The sequence below is a fragment of the Thunnus albacares genome, chromosome 19, assembly GCF_914725855.1.
Source record: "Thunnus albacares chromosome 19, fThuAlb1.1, whole genome shotgun sequence".
Classification (NCBI taxonomy): Eukaryota; Metazoa; Chordata; class Actinopteri; order Scombriformes; family Scombridae; genus Thunnus; species Thunnus albacares.
In genome coordinates this window covers 14,236,854-14,257,966 of record NC_058124.1, presented here as the reverse complement: position 1 = coordinate 14,257,966, position 21,113 = coordinate 14,236,854, and the positions used below count along the sequence as shown (strand labels likewise).

Here is a 21,113-nt window from a genome sequence, read left to right as displayed (position 1 = left end):
ACTGTGTCATTTTTGTGTAAGTAATAATAACCGGTGGTTCCCACACATCATGTGACGTGACGACGTCGTGCGGTGACGTCACCGGCTCTCGACCCAGTTCAGTTAGTCTCTTGGAGGAGCAGGAGGCGCAGTCTATGTCGGCAGTTACTCTGAAATAAACACCTCTGGACGGTCTATAACGACAAAAAGGAAAAGGTAAGGATGAAAGTGTGCCGAGGAGATGTTATGCCTGTGTGTGTTCTGTTAGTAGAAATATTTTTTTTCTCATTAAATGTGCAGCTAGCGAGCAGCGCTTCGGTTAGCGACATTATCAGCATCCAGTCTGTGGGCCAACCGTCATTTAGCGTCAGCAAGTTAGAAAGCCGTTATCAAAACAGACGCCGTTACTGCAGCGGTGGTTATCTTAAAACAAGCAGCTAGTCACACTAAAACAAAGTAGTCCCGGCTGCAGAGGGAGCTCTGTAAACGTGGGGTGGTGGGTGGGGGGCGCGGCGTGTGGTCACCGTCCTCAAATATAATTTATTCAAGGGATATTTCATGTCTAACGTTATCGTCTATTTGAGGTCTATCGTCTGTTCAAAGGCTGTTTATCCATATTCAGCTTTAATGGCGGTGTTGCTAGACTGGGGCTTAATTTTTTGTGAGTTTGATGAAACAGATGGTCGGTGTGTCGCATTTATCTGCACTACAGAGGCCTTGATGATGAGGTGCGCCCGCTGCAGGTGCTTCATAATAACGAGGCTGGCTGGTTTATTTTCTGCAGTCATGTTTCTGTTTTGGTTTTCATTTGCACAATAACCTCTAAACCAGTGGTTTTCAACCTTGTGAAAGACCCCCAAATTGATACACACCAGGCCACGGACCCGTATTTGATAAGATGTAGTCTCAGGGATCCATCTGATAAGACTGAGTTATTTACATAACTGTCTATACTGTAGTTTGGCAGATTAACAGTGAAGAGTGTGAACAGTCATTCTGATACATTCTCTCAAATAACGTCTAGTCACTGAAATAATAGTGAAATTAAAATATTCTCCATTTTTCTGGGGACCCCCTGGAACCTCCTCAAGGACCCCTGGGGGTCCCCAGACCTCAGGTTGAGATTTACTTTGTGGTTTAAAGTGGTTTTATTTTAGTCTCCCTTGCATGTAAGTCATTAATGTTACATTGAATAAAATCTTTTTACTTCTTTTTATAAATGTAGGTTATTAATACGTAATATACCTGTCAGATATTGGCAAAATCAGACAGATATAATTTTCAACCATATTTATTACTTCTTTTTCTATATAAATAGTGTGATATTTTAACTATGCTAAATTATAGTTCATATTCTACTTCCTCTAGTTGCATTGTTGGTCGGACAAAATAAGACATTTAAAGGAGTCAGTGATTCTGGAGAAAGATTGTTGATATTTGCAGCCAAACAAACATACCCCTCCTTTCCTGCTCCTTCAGGAACTCCACCCCCCAAATTAATGGAAATGCATTGCCAAGGCAGCGGCACTAACAATGGGCTAGCTGACCACAAGAGAAATATAGCATCTCCCCTCCCCTTCACCGTTTCTTGTGCACGAGCACAAACGCCCCGTGTTGCTGATTGGCTAGAATGATGTTGTGTGGTTTGGGCTGAGCCACTCTGTTTGTTTCCCATTTACAGAGTCAGGGCTGTGTACAAACACCAGATTCTTTTTTTCAGCGTGTACACAGAACGAACAGCTAAAGGAGCATGAGGAGACATTTGCTGAATTTGACTAAAAGTGTATTGGATAAGAATCGCTGACTCTACCTTTTAAGGACGTCACTGTGCGCTCTGGAAAATATGATGGACACTTTCTGGACGTGTTGAGTAATCAAGAAAAGGAATCTAATTGGTAATGAAAATATAGGAATGTTTGTTTTTAGCCAACCCATTGAATTAGATACCTGACAAATCAGAATATTTTAACACAAACAATACTGCCATACATCAGTCCTGCTCATCGATTTGCAGCGTTGCTCACAATGGTCGAGAACAAATGGTTCCGCAAAATCTCTGATAGTTGACTAATTACTATTGATTCATATTATGGTAAATGACTAGACAGAGGCTGCATTGATACAGCGGTTTTATCCAAATTGCATTACAATTTTACTCTCATTCACCCATTCACACACACACACACACACACACACACACACACCGTTGGCAGCAAGATACAATGCAAAGTGCTCGCATTTTGCATGATACAGGAGGAGCTGGGGATCGAACCACCGACTCTGTGATAAGTGGATGACTTGCCCCCATTGTATTTAAAGTACAAGTCACTTTATTTGGCATTTGCACACGTATACAGTACAAGCATATTGTAATTCTTGCATGGTTCTATCAGAGAAGAAAAAGATTTAGAAAAAAAATGATATCGGCCAATCTTAGATAGAACCTTGATAAGGTCAGTAAATTGTCACTAAACATTTATTTATTTATCACTTGTTGTTTCTCTCAACAGGTTCCTTTGCTATTTATAGTCTAGATCCCATATTTTGCCCATCAACTCACCAATAAATGTTCTTTATTTATAGGCTGACAGAGGTTAAGTTCCCTATTTACAACCCTGTGTTGGTCAAGGTTGAAATAATATATCTGAGTGATATGATGGAAACAAGTCCATCGACTCTCATGATCAGTCTCTCTGTTCCGCCCTGACAGCTCGTTACCGGGACATGCATGATACCATGCAGAACGAATAATACAGTTGTTCAGGGATTTTAAATGATTCATTTCTTATTAAATTTGAGGGTTACAGTAAAATTGTTGGTTGTGGGTAATCATTTAATGAACGAACAAGGTGAGATGGGTTCTAATAAGCGAGGTTAGTGGATGTTTTCGCTGTTCTGTCACCATCTGGCTGTGAAACAGACGTTTAAGTCCAGGATTACTCAATCTCTATTGCAGTGATCCTGCAGGAACCCTTTATGTGCTCTTTCTCTTTTGCTGTTGATGGAAATTGGAGAGTATGAAAGTGGAACATTTTAGATAAGTCTGTTTTTGCTTACACTACAGTTCTGTTTGGTAAGATCTGGAAGATCAGTCGGCTTATAATGACCAGGCAGGAGCAATAAAGCTGAGCTATGCTGCCAACTCCACCTCCTGAAATTGGCAACTGCTCACAGTGTAAGGAGTGAATAGTTTAATTTTATGCTAGTGATAAATATCTTATAACAAAGTGGTTTCTTTCTGTTATTTCTTGTTATTACAACATGCCAACTCTTTTATTATAACAAGAAATGTTGTTATGTGATATTTTTGTTATGGGAAACTAATTGTAGTAACAACATAACATGGTATATTGTTGGAGAAACTAGAAACATTTGTTGTAATAATAAGAAAAAACATTCAATCAATACAGGAAAAGACAAAAAATAGTAGAACAACTTGAAATTATGTTAATAAAATCATTTTGTCATTATAGCAAGTATTTTTTTCTGAGAAACTAAGCAGATTTGTGTTCACGGTGGCAGCAGTATTTTGTTGTATTTTGCAAACCTGCGTAAAGTGTAACAAATTGTCATGAGGCGAGGTGTCTGCAGGTCTGACATAGCGGTCCAGAGCTGCTGCTGAGACAACATCTTGCCAGACTGCTGCGTTGGCAGGCAGCAACACGGTGTAGGATTTAATCAGCTAGATTGTCCCAGTGACAGTTTCATAATAGTACTCAAAATATTATCATTGTACACTGAGCGCTTTGAGGAGTTTGTTTAAAAATCAGCTGGTTCTGTTGTTGGTGCAGCGTGTGTGAAACAACCATGTGATGGTTTTTCATGCAGAGTCACATCCTCATCATGTGACTGTGAAACAGCATTTTATTTATGATGATATCGCTCAGTAATCTGATGTTGTTTCGTAGCATTTAGGAAGTACTGCACGTTCAAAATGTTACACTAAATCTTTGAAAGGAGGGGGATTGTCAATTTATACTTAACTCTGTCTAAATCACCCCCCATCAAAGATCACAACTTGTTTTGGCGTCACTTATTATGACATGGTGACCTCTGTATAGGCCCCACGGTTTTGTGTGGCTGTTCCTGTTGTATCACTTTGTTTCCTGTTTCCTGTTGCTCAGGCATGCAGATAGCATGTTGTACATGGGTTTGTCGAGGTATTGTGCTAACCTAATTGTGTTAACGTGGCTTTCTGGCGAGCCCACTGAATCCCTCCCTTTAACCTAATTCCCCCAGCGATAGCTATCAGCAGAAGCCAGGGATAGTGGCACTGTCTTTATCCACAGCGTCGGGGCGTCTCTCCTAAGAGGATTTGAAATCTCCAACGTAATGCTTGTAAAGCTGTACAAACACTGCCTCAAACTGTAACCTCTCCAAAAAACCTCCAAAACTAAACTATATTTACTGGATTCACTTTCATTTCTCCTCAAACAGAGTGAAGTGAAACTATTGTGGTTTCTAAATTGCTCTTGTGCACTTTTTTTGAACCCAGCCAGTCATCTGGTGGAGAGAAAGGTTAGAAGTTAGTTTATATCTATTCACAGTATATGTTTGCTTTATACAAAACCAGGGTCTTTGTGTAGGTTTGGTAATTATTCCCTTCACATTTGAAATTTATGAAACCAGGTGCTTTTTTTAGTGATTACAGCTGTTGTTCCGATGTCTTAGACACATGTTAAAATAATCTTGTTGTCAAAATATCAGCGGAGAAGGCCATCTGACTCTGTACTGACCAAGCTGTTGTGACTTCATGCATATATCAGGTAATCCATCATACACAGATTAAACACAGATAAAAACAGACCAATAGCGATTGATTCAGTACTTAAGAAACCCTGTCAATGTGAAGCTGCTTATGTTAAACAATCTTAAGATTGACTACAATTTGGAAATAAGATTATGAATGAGGACTGGAGCTGTAATTATAAATGAAGTTTTTGTTTTACACATTGAAGAGTTAGTTTGGTCTCAGTGGAGTCCAGATTATTGTATTGTTGTTGAAGCAAAATTAAATTAATGTTGTGTGAATGATTTCAGCCATATTGCCCAGCCCCCTTTATACAACATGAATGACAGTCCTGTCAAGTGTTGAGTTACAAACCTTAAGGTTTAACATGAACATTGGACTGGCGGGGGATCACATGCTTTGACTGCGTGTGTCACATGATTACTTAAGGAGTGTCAGGTTACTCAGTTACATGTCTTGGTTGGTTCAGTAGACAGATAGATATCCTGCCCTGTGTGACACAAGCATACAGAAACTTTGTTGTGTCACAGAGTTGTTGAGGAGGGTGTTGTTTGTCAATTCAGATGAAGTGAGCAATCCTTTTTGGTAAAACAATCCTGACTACAGTACAAACAGTTTACTGATAGATAAATCTTTCAAGTAATTCAGCAAAACTGCTGCAGTGTTAGTACTGTAAGCCCCCTTACACAACCATTGTTGTCCAGAAAGCCGGGAGGGATTTGGCTCCTCAGATAATGATTGTAATCTGTTATGATCTTAATGGAGACTGTCAGTATGAAGCGGAGCCAGCACTCGACCATGTTTGTCTGCGGTCTCTCACCGCACTGTCCTAGTGATGGACAGACAGGGATCATGAGGACACACACTAGGAGTCTGGATGTGTTTGCCAGAGTGAAATAGAGCAGTGTTGTGTAACGCTAGCTGTTAATTCAGTGTGGCCTGGTGAGAGGGGAGGAGGAGGATGGAGGGAGGGAGCATGCAAAACAGTAAACAAGATTTTTTTTTTTTTTGTACTTGTATGCATTTATTTGGTTTGTGGTGTGTGCGAAAGAAATGGCGTGGGGACTTTTAGTGTGTGTTTGCGCATGTATGCGTTATACACACAGCTGTATACATGCAGTAGCTGTAGTTTGAACAGCACGTAGCTTATGCACCGTGTAAACTCAGTCTGCCGCTCACTATACCTGCTTTTTTTGAAGTCAGCAATTAGGGGAATGGCTTTTTTGGCACTGTAGGCCTGTATATGAGATCTGCACTGAACATTTGAAAGCTTGCCGGGGTCCAGACCTTTGAATCCACCCACTCTGCCAAGACGAGTTGACTGGAATGAAGTGTGACGAGTTGACAACACTGTCTGACATCAGGCAATTTGAAAGCACTAATCAACCTTGTAAAGCTGACCTTTGTACGCCTCACATGCAGAGAGATTGCTCTTTTCAAGTGAGCAGCTCTGTGTCATGCATGCAGATGCCTCATTAGCGCTATATATTGTGATGTAAATGGAACAGAAACCTGTTGACCAGGCCTCTGCAGGGGCCTGGTGGGGGGAGGGGACACCGCAGTAATGGTCAATATGTCAGGTCTCTTCCTGAAGCAAAGCAGATTAATAATGCATTTGGTTACCAAGGCACCACCTGCGTCCATGGTAACACTGTCAGCACTGGTGAGGACGTTTTTTTAGCCTCCTTACTTCTCTCACTGTGTCCCTCCCTGCGTTAGGGTATCTGCTGGTTAAGTCCATACAGACAGTGTGTGCGATTGGTTGTATTTAGGTATGAAGCCTGTGTGTAAGTTTCCACTCAGATCAGGTTATTAAGAAATCACAGCTTGTAGAGCTCTGGTTGAGCCTTGTTCTTGGGAAAGTTTCAAAATGACAAAATAATTTGAAAATGATTACTTCCACAAAACTTGAATCACACATAAAGTTCAGGGGTTGTTTCATTTTTCCCACTAACTTCCCCTACCACCACCACCACAATCCACCACATGCTGACTAAAACTGACATCAGAGCTGTAACTATTAATAGTCAGAAAATTAATCTGTTGCTCTCAATTCATTGTTTAGGTCACTTTTTAAGCAAAATAAGAAGTTTCCTTGTTCCAGCTCCTTCAGCTTTTCCTTGTTTTATATAAACAGTAAACTGAATATATTGACATTTTGGACTCTTAGTTAGACCAATCATACAATTGAAAATTGTGATTTTTTTTTTTACTATTTTCTGGCATTTTGGTAATACTTTACTTTAGATCCCCCTTATTTAGCATTTAAAAACAATCATATCAATCAATAATATATATCAGTCAATCAAACATTGTCAGTCAATCAAAGTGCTTTACAGATGACTGACGAGCTGATAATACAAATACAAATACTACAAATGCAAACAGTAAAAATTATGAGACTAATGCACACAAAAATGCGCAGTATCTGTCAACAATTAAAACTTACTTTATGAAGATATTTTTTATTTTATTACAGCCGTGTTTTACTATATTTGCATTCATAATCTTTTTATATAACATAGCATATAGTAACATACGACCACAGGAGTTATAGTTGTTGACTATACATCTCTATATGACTATACAACTCTTATATCTTATATCTAACAACTACATGATAGTGTGTGATTATTTAACTGTTTATATACTGCTTACAAATGCTAAATGTCTTAAGTTTTGCCATTGTTTTATACACCAAATTAATAATAGATTAATTGAGAAAAGCTGCTCATGAAAATAATGAGTAGTTGCAGCCCTGAGTGACATTAATTAAAGTCAACCTGATAACACTAAAAGACTAATTATATACATCCAATATGTACCAAGTTGTAGTTAAAGTTACATTGCGAGGACGTTAATTAACCGAGGTGGTTAATTATCTTTTATAAATACACACACAATTATTATTATTATCGATATGAGTGTTGTGCCCCTTCTGCCTCCTTCTGCCTACTTCCTTAGTAACAGTCAAAACTAGAAGGGTCTATCTGACCCCTGACCCCTAACCAACCCCCCACCCCCTCATGCCTAAACCTAACCAAGTGGACGTGTTGTGTAATGAAGTGGGTGTGTCGTTTAGATACTGTAATTTGGTCATAACATTCAGATGTTCCTCCCCTGACTGTTCTTCTCACGTCTCACCTGTGGTCTATTTTCATATATTAGATCACTTGCTGCCGCTCTCTGCTTCCCAGTGAAATACCATTAAACATTAAACTTCTTATCTTCTCCTCTCTCTCATCTCCTCTTCGCTTTGGCAGCAGAAGCAGCCTTTCATCACTTTAACTTTTTATGTGTATGTCACATTCATAATGGTCTGTTCACCAAGAGAGAAACAGCAAAAAATACTTTAAATATAATACAAAATAAATACAAAGAAACATATTTATAGACTTGGTTTTACTTTTAATATTTGGATATTATTTTCTACAGTTGGATACAATTGGGTTGTATTTAAACATGCTATAATACAGAAAACAAGTAATAAGCCAGTAATAAATCAAACATATTTATCCATAATCACCTTTTGTCTTAAAATTGCTCAGCAGATTCTATGAACTAGGGGATAAGGCTGATCTCAACTAACAGTTAAAGACTGCTGCTTGTTGCAGTCAAGAAGCTCTCCCCTGACTTCCTATAAAACTCTGGATCTTTGTGCCTTTTTGTCGAATCCTGCGAAATGATCCGACAGGGGATGTTCATATAGAGACAAAGGTTGCGAGTGAATGGAGCAACAGGCGACTTGCCTGTCAACATAACGTTGTTTCCATACTTGACCTCAAACCCAGAATGTATTGAGGCATTTACCCTCCTGTTGTACCAATCATTATTAGCCAACTCTTTGATGTTGAAAACTGTTTTCTTGCAACTTTAACCGGGTACTTCCCTTTCCTTGGACTATCCGTGTCTCTTGGTGCTTTTCCCAAATAGTTCAATACCTTCACATCCTCTCTGGTCTCTTACACAGATTTCTCAAGATTAAACAATAATTAAGCATTCAGTTGATTCAAATCAACACATAACTTTCATAATGTATTATTTCATTATCATTACTTTATATTATATCAAGTAATACTTGTCTTATCATTAGCTTTTAAATTCATCACTGAAATCAAACTCTTTCCCTCATTTTACTGACGTCCTGTCGTTGTATTCTCCCCTCCGATGCTCACGTTGTGGATCTCCCTGATCCACTTCAAAGCTTTGAAGGCCTTGACAACAGCCAGCTGTTCTTCATCTCTTCCAGTCTCTTCCTGCCCTGGTCTCTTCCAGTTTTATGTACTCTCACTACTGCAGTTGTGCAGCACTTTTTGCAGTTGACAGGGCCCGTGGTGGTACTCTCTTTTCAGCTTTTTCCTCATGATCCCCCACCACCTGGTTTTCCGAGACTGCCATCTCTTTCTCAAAGCCTTGAAAGCTTTAGAAGATTCTGCATTGACATCTGTTTTTTTCTCTTAGACAATGACTAAGACCAATCAAATTTGATTTTATCTGTTACTGAGTGAGTAAAAGGCATATTAGGGTAGAATAAAAAATCCCCAAAAGAAAGGTAAAATAGCATGAAATAATATAATTTAGTTTATGAAACAGAGAGATAACGTGATGTAGCTCTGCCTCTCTCTCTGTCATCTCTTCTTGTTGCGCTCTTTGATTGCCTGTCACCTTTTTAATCAGGCAGATATAGCGTTTGTGTCTTTGCCAGTTTGGCCCAGATGATGTACCGTCATTACTTTTTCTCTGCTTCCGTCTGGGACTTTTTGAGATGTAATAAAGACAATTGAACACAATTCTACTTTTCTCCTTTTCATAGATTGTTCTTGCAGCAGAGTGAGCCTTCCCCCACACCATGTCCCAGGACAAGAGTGGATACCCCGTTATGGGTGAGACTAACCCACTCCATAACAACGTCTATGGACCCCCTCAGCCAGGTTTTGGCGTGCCCCCTCCTAACTACAGCCAGGCCACTGGGGGACCCTACCCACCAGCAGCCGGCTACGGGCAGCCGGGCTTCCCCCAGGCAGGCCCAGGTTTTGTCCCTGGTCCGTACCCGCAGATGCCTTACCCTCAGATGCCCTACCCACAGGGACCCTACCCTCAGGGGCCTTATCAGCAAGGAACCACGCAGCCAGGCTTTCCTGGAGACCCCATTGGTGAGTTGTTCAACTAGAGATTAGAAACTTTTACGAGGAGACTTTTCCCTTTCTGGGCCACTTTATTCTTTGTTAATAGAAACCTGATTGTGTCACATCGGCTGTATCTCTATGAAAGTGAGCACATCATGTCATTTGGTTCAGCTTATGTTCCTTTATGACTTTATTTTGACAAAAAAACAATGTGCTCAGCTGAAGTCGCTTCCAAAAGTTGTCCTCTCCGCTCCATAAAGTTGTTTCATTTTTCCATGTGAGAGTCACCAGTTTGGATGGAATTTTTTCTGTAAATGGATTTCCACACTAAAGGCATTTGCAAGCATGTTTTTATCCAGGTCAACAAGAAAACACATTACTGGTTCCAGTTCAGATCAGACTGAGCGCAGATGAATGGGCAATCAATGAAATGATCAGTACTACATGACATGTGTTCATTTGTTAAGCCTAGTTTTAACCCTTAATTGTCTTACTGTCGTTGTCATTTGCCAGCACCTGCAGGCAGTCCTGGTTACCATGGTGATGGGCCTCCATCTTACTACGACAATGATGAGTTCACCAACTCCGGCTTTGAGGACAAGAGTATCCGACAAGCCTTCATCAGAAAAGTAAGTTCTTCACTGTGTCCAACAGATAAAATAGATGATAAAGAAACAAATATATGTGTGTAATAAAAGTTGCATTAATATTATAACAAGACCACCTGTTCTCCACCAGGTCTTCTTGGTTCTCACAGTGCAGCTGATGGTCACTTTCTCCTTTGTTGCGGTCTTCACCTTTGTCGATGATGCCAAGAAATTTGTGCGACATAATCCATGGACATACTACGTGTCCTACGCCGTTTTCTTTGTGGCTCTGATTGTCCTCAGCTGCTGTGGAGACTTCCGCCGTAAGCACCCCTGGAACCTGGTTGCACTGGTAAGAACACCAATTAATAACTAAGCATGAATTACCTATCGTGATAGTTTGTTTATACTGTAACTAAACTGATTCATACCTTCTAGCAAGACCAAATGTTAAAAGCCGCAAAGGTACATCCTTTGTAAGAGCACTTGAAACTTGTCATTTAAGTCTAAAACATGTTAAAACACGTAATAAATGTTTTTCTTGCAGTCCATCCTGACCCTGAGTCTCTCCTACATGGTGGGAATGATAGCCAGCTTCTACGACACAGAGACTGTCATCATGGCTGTGGGCATCACTGCTGTGGTCTGCTTCACTGTCGTCCTCTTCTCACTACAGGTCCGCACACACAAACAGCTGTTTTAATTTAAACGCATTTAAATGTCTAAACGCACACAGACAACAACATTTCTCCATTTCTTCATTTTTTCAACTACTAGGGAAAAAACAGTGAGAATTTCAACTGATTAGTTTTTGACGTAGCTTTGTTCATTCTAGTAAGTCTCACAGACTGTACTCACACTCTGGAATATCATTATCGCTTTAGTATAGCTGCTAGTTAAATTGGTTTGAAGCACTAAATATATAAAAAATATATGTATTAAATATATATTACTGTTGTTAGTCTTTCCTGAGTCCCTGTTTTCTCTCCTGTTTTCACTACAGAGCAAGTATGACTTCACTTCCTGTCGGGGCGTACTGTTTGTTTGCCTGATCGTGCTGTTGCTCTTCTCCATCCTCTGCATCTTCATCCGCCACAGGATCTTGCACATCGTCTATGCCTCACTGGGGGCCCTTCTGTTTACCTGCGTAAGTTTCACACTCAGGTTTTCTTTTTTTTAATTGTTTTTTCCAAAACAAAAAAAAACAACAACAAAAATGACAGTAAAGTACGTTTACAAATGATAAATACATAAGGAAAAGAAAAAAACCTGAAAATAAATAAAAGTAGTTATAAAATAACTTGTATACACAAACTTAACTAAATGGATACAAAGAAATGGTGATTAAAGTTGAAGGTAATAAGAGTCATGATAACAAGAGCATGTTAAGTCTATCTAACTGCTTAGAGTAGATATAAATAGTACGGAATGAAGAAACTGGTGCTGTGTATAGTAACCTCATCTAAGAAATAAATGTGGTGCCAAACCCAAATCTTTTAAGAATATGAAATAAATATCTTCAGTCCACCCTATGAAAAGCTTTTATCCGTATCTGTGGAAATTAATACCTCTGGAACTGGAGAATCTGAGGGGTGATAGATGATATTGAACAAGAGTCTTACATTAAAAAAATTAAATCTATTTTTGATTAAACCAGTGTAGCATTATCCATTACCGTTTTGGGATCAGTGAAAAAGCATTCGGCTTCCCCCAGTAGAGCCACTTGGAACTTAGCAGGGTATTGAAATCTAAAACGGGTTCCCTTGATCTCACTTTCGGACATCCCAGAAAGCCGCTCTCTTCTTGGCTTCACTGGCGGTGAGGTCCGGGAACAGAAACAGCTTTCGTCCATTATATGTCAACTGGCGTGCTGTTATGTTGAAAATGTCAAATGTCATCTGTTGCGTGTTAACTCTCCAGGAGGGTAATTTGATATTTGTGGTAGTGGTGTCCAGTAGTCTGGACTCAGTTACCAGACAGCCATCACCACTGGCACACGGCTGGTTTTTCCACCTCACAGTGAACTTTATTCTGCTCAATAAAGGATAATTACATCTGCAGAATGTTAAAGAGCAAAGCAAAAACTGGGTAGGAAAAAGATTCATGGTTAGCAAGTGGAAAGTGGGTCACTAACTTTATATGACTATCATGCATTCATGGACACCATGAAAAGTAGAATTTACCCAGTGGGGATGTGATGTGGTGTATATGATGGTTAAAGGCTAAATTCTTCAGACCTGGTAGGAGAGATGACTCTGTCAGCCTTGAATATACCGGTGTTAAAACGCAATACATGTAGGTGGAAACCAAGTAGAGTTTTGAGAGTGAAAGGAAAAGCCAAGAAAGCATTTCACTGTAGTGTTACTAAGTAACTATCTAGTACAACCTCCATGTTGTCTCAAAGCCTTGCGACTGAATAGAAATGACAATGTACCCCTTTTATATGCTTGTAAATCTATCTCATCACATTTACCGCAAGCTGTAATGTGCTTACTGAAAATACTTCTATACAACATGGATCATCTGTGCTGCCTCTGTTTTATGGGCTTGGTTTATGTAGGTACATAGCTTTATTTGATGGATGTCACAACCGCATCTGTTCTGATAGCTGAAAAGAATAATTTCTACATCACTCAGCTTTGATTTGAAGTGTGGATGCCTCTTAAAATAACTAATGCCATCCTTCTTTCCTCTCTGCAGTTTTTGGCTGTGGACACTCAGCTCCTCCTAGGCAACAAGAAGCTGGCTCTGAGTCCAGAGGAGTATATTTTTGCTGCCCTCAACCTCTACACTGACATCATCAACATTTTCCTCTACATCTTGGCTATTGTGGGACGCTCCCGTGAATAAAGCTGCACCTTAGCGATAACAGAAGGGAGATGGAGAATGCCTCCCTTCATTGTGAAACGTTGCTAACATTGCCCGTTACCTCTGATTCCTTCAACTTTTTCTTCACTTTTTTTTTTTTACCCCCCATAATACTCTTTGTATCCTCTCCTATCATACACGCAGTTCAACTTTTAAACAGATAGTAGGGCTGTGGATGTCATTAAAAAAAAGCAGCTGAGAGCATCATGATCTGTCTCTCTTTTCCTCAACTTTGAACACTGCTTGCACTAACTGTCATCTGCTTCTACTAACACAGATGTCTACATTATCTAAAAAAAACCCAACTTCCAGTTTGGCTTGTCACGTATAGTAGAAATCATGTTATCCTGTGGGTGCTTGGCACTCAGCCGTGCCTTGCCACAGAGATTAAAACAGAAAAGAGAGAGCGAGGAAAGGTATCAATAGCGCTTAATATTGAAGCCGACCAGCTTTGCCTGAAGAGAAGAAGTTAGTGCTAGAAATACCCTCCACCTTCAATCTGTCTGTTTTCTCAAACTCAACTCTCCCTTTCAGCCTGCTCGTGTAACTCTGCATGGCAACAACGGAAACATAACTTAAGATGTGTTATGATTCTCTAGAGCTACCAGAGGAATATCTCGAGCTTGCTTGTCACAGCTGTAAATAATACGTGTATTACTGTATATGATGCCAATACTCCCTCTCCTCTGCCTCTGGAAAGGCATGCTGGACTGATTCATATGGATGTACTGCTTGATGCTCTGACATCGGAACGCTTTTACCCAGTACAATAACTTCTAATGGCATAAGGATGAAGATGTACATGACACATAAATTAATATTTATAAACTCTATATATTCTCATGGAATGTTGTTTGAAAAGGAAGAAAAAGTATGTTCTTAATTATTTGTATGATTTTAAAGCTGATATGTTCCCTTCTCTTCTCTTTTTTTTCTTTACAGTCCTCACTAATTTCCTCTCGTCTCGTCATTAACGTGAAGTGATAATTTAGTGCTTTATTTTTATTTTTTGTTCTCATTATAACTAATGTGAAATATTTAAGTTTTGGAATTTCGCACCACTTTTATACCAAGCTGATTTAAGTTTGACAACTTTATTCTAAATTTTAAAGTAACTCTTATGAAGTAGATGGGAACCAGGTCTGGACTTGAAGGAAATGATACACAATAACACAATAACAATCTATTTATTGAGCTTGATGTAGATAACAGGGTTGCTTTGAAGCTGGTGCTAATGATAACAAACGCAGACTGGAGATGTATAGACTTAATTACTGAACCCATAAGATATTGGTGGCAAAGGAGTCATGCACTGGAAGCCAAAATACTCTTACACACACACACAACTTGAATGATATATTTAACATGTACAACATTTTTTATTCTGTGTCTTGTTTTGATTTTTCACCTTTTGCATGACCCTCTACTCACATTTGCATGTGCTGATGATGCACACTGTACAGGTATTCTTGTTTTGGAGGGACACAGTGTTGTTTGGCAGCCCTGTTAGAATTTTTTTTTTTTTAACTCTTGTGTTTGTATCTAACTTACGTGCAAGTGTATATAGAACTCCTTAGTGGTTTGATGTGTATAGATGAAGTAATTTGGGGCTTTGTAGGTCTGTTTGCATTGTATATTTGCATTAAATTTAAAGTGGAACCACATTCCTCTACACTGCTGTTCGCTTTTCATTAAAACAAATACAATGTAAAGGTTTGAAGCTTTGTGTGTTCATTTACATTTAGACATGTTTCTGATTAAAACTGTTCTTGAATTGAATAACTAGATCCTGACTAATCAGCGTGGCCAATATTACCAGCTAATTTCAGTTCATCACAGATGTAACGTATGAATGTAAATGTTGGCCAACAAATAAAAACATTAAGTACAGAATATGTAAGGTATGTTTGAGTTACTTAAAATAAACTTAACTAAAGTTTAACAATCCTTATTAGTTTTTATTAATTATGCCCCCTTCAGACATGATTTAAGATATATAAAAATATGCTATGCTTTGAATAATAATCATTTTTCAAGAGAATAAATGTTAAATTACCCAGATACCCAAATTATGAAATATGTAATTTACTCTCTTATTGAGAAATGTGAACATGCAAATATTGTTTACTTCAAATGTTCAACTGCAAGATTTATCATACTTCACTGAAAAGTCCATTCTCGGTCTGTGTGCACTGCAGGCTTCAAGTTTCCACATCATACTTGTGTAAATTGTGTAAGTTGTGTAAGTTGCATACTGGACCAGGTTGGCTTCTGAACTAGCGGTGATGTCACATGGTCACAGGTAGGCTACAGGTGAGTGAGAGAGTGTGAGCGCAGCCCTTAAATGTCAAATTCTGCACAGTGAAGCTCAAATATCAAAGAGACAAGTGACAGTTAGTAGACTTTAAGATCAAGATTACAAGACAGTTACAAACAACAGCCTTCCTAACCATCTGAGGGCAGCACAGACCCTAGACTCTTTTAAAACAGGTTTAAAAGCCTTTACAATCAGGAAGACTTTTTCATCTTAACTCTTGTTATTCTCTGTATGTTATATGTTTTCACAGCTGTGGCACTTTGAGATTCACTGCAAATGAAAAGTGCAGTACAAATTAAATGCATTATTATTGTTATTATTATTATTATTTAGTAATTTACATTCAGCAAAAACAGCACATAATCTACATTAAGTCTCCAACTGTAATGGACAAACAACTGAGAAGCTGTTCACAATCTGTTTGTTTATAAGATAAAGTAAACTTAACAAAATATAAAGTCCTAAGTATTCGTGAGGGTAAGGACATCTTAACAAATAAACTATAAAAACTAGGCTCTAACAACTCACAGGAAGCTAAAATTATCACTTTTGTTTGTTGATTGTTTGAAACTGCGCAGTAGAGAGCAACATGTCGGAATAAAGTTTACCTAGCAACAGTCTCTCCTGATTTTTCGATTGGTGGAATTAGTAGGGGTGCATTTTTTTTTTACTATGCCCAAGACACACGGAGGTTGCTTCTGGTGGGCGGGGTTAGCGGTCGATAGCAGTCGAAGTTGTCCGATCCGCTCCGCTGTTTACCAGCAAACACTCCCGGATACATACATTTTTACTTTCGTTTTGGCAGCCACGCAGCAGCTTTACCGACTCTCCTTTGTTTTCTTCGACAGTGTTCAGAGACTGAAGCTGAAATCATGAATAAATTTGTCTTCGCAGCTCTCGTCGGTCTGTTTTGCCTCCTGGGCCCCTCACTCGCCAAAGACTGTAAGTATAGTTTTATTAAATACGAAGACTAACGTTACCGATATGTATCGCCAATGGCGTCGTGTGAACACGGAAGGCCTTTAGATCACAGGTCGAGGCAAATCTCACAGACTTATCGTTCAGTTTGCTGCTAACTTCCACCCAAAAGATGAAGAAATAGAAAAGGAAATATATATATATAACTGAGAAACGGAGTGTGTTGATAATTAACACTTTTTGCGTTCAAAGGTACGAAAAGTTCAAAGGTACGTTGATGTCTTCGCTATGACGTAAGATCAGGGAAGCTGTAACTTTATTTTTCTCCTTTATCAAACATTGTCAAATAACAAATAGGCACAATCATTGTAAAGCATTATTAAAAATAATCCAAAGCATTTAACAGAAACAAAAAACAAATACAAATAATTAACACCTAAATATAAATTAAATTAACTTTAAGGACGGATAATCAACATATAACGTACGTTTTTTTTATTTTTATTTTACATTTTTTAATACATTTTTTAAAATGTGATAAAACTTTTAAAATGTGATAAAACTGTGATAAAAAAAATCTACATTTGTGTATGTATAACTTCCCTCATTAAGAAGATATTATAACATAAATTTAACAATTGTTTTGCATAAAAACACCAAACTTAACAATATGATATTCAAAAACAGGTATTACATTCTTTGTAAGTAACCATTCATGCTTTCTGTCCCCAAAAGTCCTGATAATAGCACAGGTGTAGAAAAGATCAAAATGTACTTGTGTTGTTATCTATATTAAACCTTACCCTTACGAGGGAAGCAGTCCACACTGCCTCAAGTGGGCTCGCGTGGAAAAATAGGTTATATGGAGTTTGCCTTACACATTTTTTCTGACTAATAAAGTATCATTAATAAAGTATAATTATTTTGGCATTGTCCTCATACAGAATCTTGATGGAAAGACATTACAAGCTTCATAAGTGATACTATAGTCTCTGACTTTAAAATATGTCTGGAAAATGTAACTGCTGTTTGGTTTCATCCACCATGATTAAAAAAAAAACAAGCAACAAGAGATGTAATTGGTTTAATTATAATATTGGCCAAATACCATATCCACACATCTAAATAACACATTTTAATTCACTATTATTGTTGCTCAGTGATTAAATAAAACAGTATATTAACACAGGCACCTCCTCGAATAATAAGAAGGTTGGTAAAACTATATATATATATGATATTTTTTAATGTTTTTATTTAACTTGTGTGTTTGAAAAAAGTTATTAATAGAAGAAGAGACCACTGCCCAAATTTAAAAAAAACCTTTAGGCTATAATACTACAGCACAGCATTGTTGTTTAGTAATGAGGGGCAGAAACAAGAATTTTTAGAATAGAGTATATAAGTGAGTGACATCTACATCAGCCAGCTCTATCATATTTTCATTAGATCACTTCTGTACTTATGTGAACGTTTGTACTGTTTGTTGGTAGCTGACCCCAAGGTCCAGGTCTACAGCCGCCAACCGGGAGAGTTCGGGAAAAGCAACACCCTCATCTGTCATGTGAGCGGCTTCCACCCACCAGAAATCAAAATTGAGCTGCTGAGGAATGGAAATGAGATTGTACCCAGCAACCAAACTGACCTGGCCTTTGAGGAGAACTGGCACTACCACCTGACCAAATACGTGACTTTCACCCCACAAAAAGAAGATAGATTTGCTTGCAGGGTGACTCACATGAAGAAAGCGCCCAAGCAGTACTCTTGGGGTATGTGTCTGTCTCTCTGTTTGTATCTTTCTGTCATGATTTTTTTGGCATGACCTTCAGTACAAATACAGTATTGCTAAATTGTGTTGTACAGGGTTTACAATATAAGAGTAATCATTTAGAATAAAGAAGACAACAAATGATTTCACATTATAGCATTATACAGTATACTCTATAGAAAATGCATTATACTACTATATTACATAGTATACTATAAAGAAAGAAAAACAAATCATCAAACAAAGCATTAAAAATAAGAATATATAAAATCTTAGACATAATACATATGAGAAATATGACACATAATAACTTAATTTTCTTTTTACAGTACAGCACAGTTCTTCATATAAACAAAAGAAAAATAAACTTGACAGTATAAAGGAACACATGAGATGTTCTCACACTGGCAGCATGACAAAACAAGCTCATGTTATGATGACATTTTTCTAATAAACTATCTCTAGCAAAAATGTATATGTTAACTGTAACAAACAGAAAAATAATGTGAAAACTTGAAATTGATGAACAGAATGAAACCATCCACAGACTGGCATCCTCATGATGTAGTAGTTTAAGACATGCATGTAAAATGTTGAACTTTATGTTGTATTTCTCCTGTTTTCAAATTTCAAAAGCTTTACTCCACATTTACGGCCTGTAAACTGTCCAGCTGTGAGGTGCTAGAAAGAACAAGTTCTCAACTGGTTTTTATTTCTCTCCACAGATCCAGATATGTAGTTCTACGCTCCTCTGTGCTCCAGGTATGTATTATACTCAGTTTCAGTGTCATTTCTCAATTCAGTAAGCAAAAATTTTGTGCACTAACTGTCTTGTGATGACACTTTTTTATGCTTTGTTTGATAACCACAGGTCTACTAAGTCTAAAGGAGGTGGAGAAGAGAGAAGATTGAGATGTTCCATACATAATCTTGGGTTTAAAGGACCAGTGTGTAAGATTTAGTGGCATCTTGCAGTGAGGTTGCAGATTGTAATCAACTGATTACCCCCCCAAACATACTCATAAGTATGTTTACATACTTATGAGTATTATATTCCATTTCTGCCAAGTCTGTTCCACTAGATGCCACTAAATCTTACACACTGCACATTTAATTTGAAAATTTGAGCATCAGCAAACGAGAGAAAACATTGCACTTAAAGTCTATCAGCTGAGTGTGTTTGTATTCCAACTGACATTAAAGCTTCATTAATTGTTGAGCACAAGAGGGCAGAACGACCCTAAATCTCAACAAAGAGCCTTAAACCGCAAGATGATATGAGTTCATTATGAAAGTTCCACTGCTGTTGTATATATTACTGTGTCTATCCATGAATATTTAGGCTACTGCAATACAGATTTACAAATATGAAATCATTTTGGTTGGAAGAAATCAAATTGATCCTGTGTGCCGCTATTGGTGTGAAATGTGTGAAAGATTTATGTTTATAATTGGCAGTGAGGCTGACTTCATATCTTCTTATATCCATGTCAAATATATATGTTAATATAAAAATGCTCCCTCCAAGTCAAAATGATAAAGTAAAATAATGAGGTGAGGTGTGAGGTTGGAATGGCTGCACACAAAAACCATGCTAACGAGTTGTCATTTGATTCATTATTCATATGAAAAACATTGTTTCAGGGAGCTTTGAGGTAACTGATGATTGGAAATGTAAATGTTTGCATTGCTTTGTGTATTTGATGCTTAATTTCTGAAGACTAAAATACTTTCATCTTCTCTAATGAATGGATTTAAATGAAAAATTGCTCTTTATGTTTTCCGCATTCTATGACATATGATTAAGAAACGATTAAGCTTACTTTCTAGTTGATATTTCTGCATAAAGACCTGAGCACGTGCCTTTGTTGTATCTGAAGCATATATTAATAGATCTGAGTTTGATTGAGCTACTGTTTGGTTATTTCTATTGCTCTTTATTTTTTTAATAAATTTGATCTACTGTATGAACGCCAAAATTTCCTTCCTGTTCAGTTCATTTAGTTGTAAATATCACAACACAACACAGCAAAGTTTCAAAACTTCAGCAATGTGTTGGAAATTCAGGGGATTTTGCACTGTCATGATCTTGGCTGAAGTTTAGAGTTTAAACTGAGTTTAGATTTTTTGTCTAGTTATAGTGTTCTCTAAACCCAGTTGCTCTGTCTTGAAGGGAAAGTATAGCAATTAAAACAATATACAACATGCCCACATGTGCATTGAAAGGGTTGTTGATCACTGTAATAATTCCTCCTGTCCATGAGGCCACAAAGAGATCCCTTCTTGCTGTGACAATAATAGAGACAAACACCTGTCAAAAAATCACTGAGTCCTGAAACAGCAGGTGCCCTCCTAATGGTCTGGGTGTGGCTCTGAAAGGGGCTGGACCTGCAAAAGATCACCTTCCTCCAAAGAGTCTGGGACTGATCCAAGGCACTAACTACTAAAATCGTAAAATAAATGGAAATAACATTGGTAACATGACAACTGACCCACCAGCCATCACTTAACTCTCATCTACCCTTGTGCCTTTCACTTTTGTTTCTCTTGTCAACCTCTCACTCCTACACGCCCTCAAGTAATTTCCATTCAGCAAAAACAGCACATAACCTACATAAAGTCTCCAGTTGTAAATGTGGCAGCACAGGGAAGTTAACAACATTAATAACTACATTAAATACAGTAATATAGTGTTAATAGTAATTATGGCAATGATGAATAGACTCTGGCAGCAGCAAGTCCAGAAAACAGTTTGAAAACTGAGATTGATCTTACACCATCTATTTTATTTACAACTATA

The 21,113-nt window shown here is 38.0% G+C and overlaps 2 protein-coding genes across 3 annotated transcripts; both read left to right on the top strand.

Annotated features, from left to right (window-relative positions):
• Positions 1–71: 71 nt before the first annotated feature.
• Positions 72–15,022, top strand: grinaa (glutamate receptor, ionotropic, N-methyl D-aspartate-associated protein 1a (glutamate binding)). 2 transcript variants are annotated; one of them, XM_044336374.1, is made up of 7 exons: positions 72–195; positions 9,543–9,882; positions 10,369–10,484; positions 10,594–10,794; positions 10,990–11,118; positions 11,446–11,589; positions 13,143–15,022. In XM_044336374.1, the coding sequence occupies exons 2-7, from the start codon at positions 9,579–9,581 to the stop codon at positions 13,290–13,292; spliced, it is 1,044 nt and encodes a 347-aa protein (XP_044192309.1). In that variant the 5' UTR covers positions 72–195; positions 9,543–9,578; the 3' UTR covers positions 13,293–15,022. The 2 variants fall into 2 exon arrangements, with proteins under 2 accessions (XP_044192309.1, XP_044192310.1); XM_044336375.1 differs by lacking the exon at positions 72–195 and adding an exon at positions 1,699–1,874.
• Positions 15,023–16,336: 1,314 nt separating this feature from the next.
• LOC122970267 (beta-2-microglobulin-like) lies at positions 16,337–20,292 on the top strand. Its single transcript, XM_044336380.1, has 4 exons — positions 16,337–16,569; positions 18,039–18,314; positions 19,039–19,075; positions 19,185–20,292. The coding sequence occupies exons 1-3, from the start codon at positions 16,500–16,502 to the stop codon at positions 19,050–19,052; spliced, it is 360 nt and encodes a 119-aa protein (XP_044192315.1). The 5' UTR covers positions 16,337–16,499; the 3' UTR covers positions 19,053–19,075; positions 19,185–20,292.
• Positions 20,293–21,113: the final 821 nt, after the last annotated feature.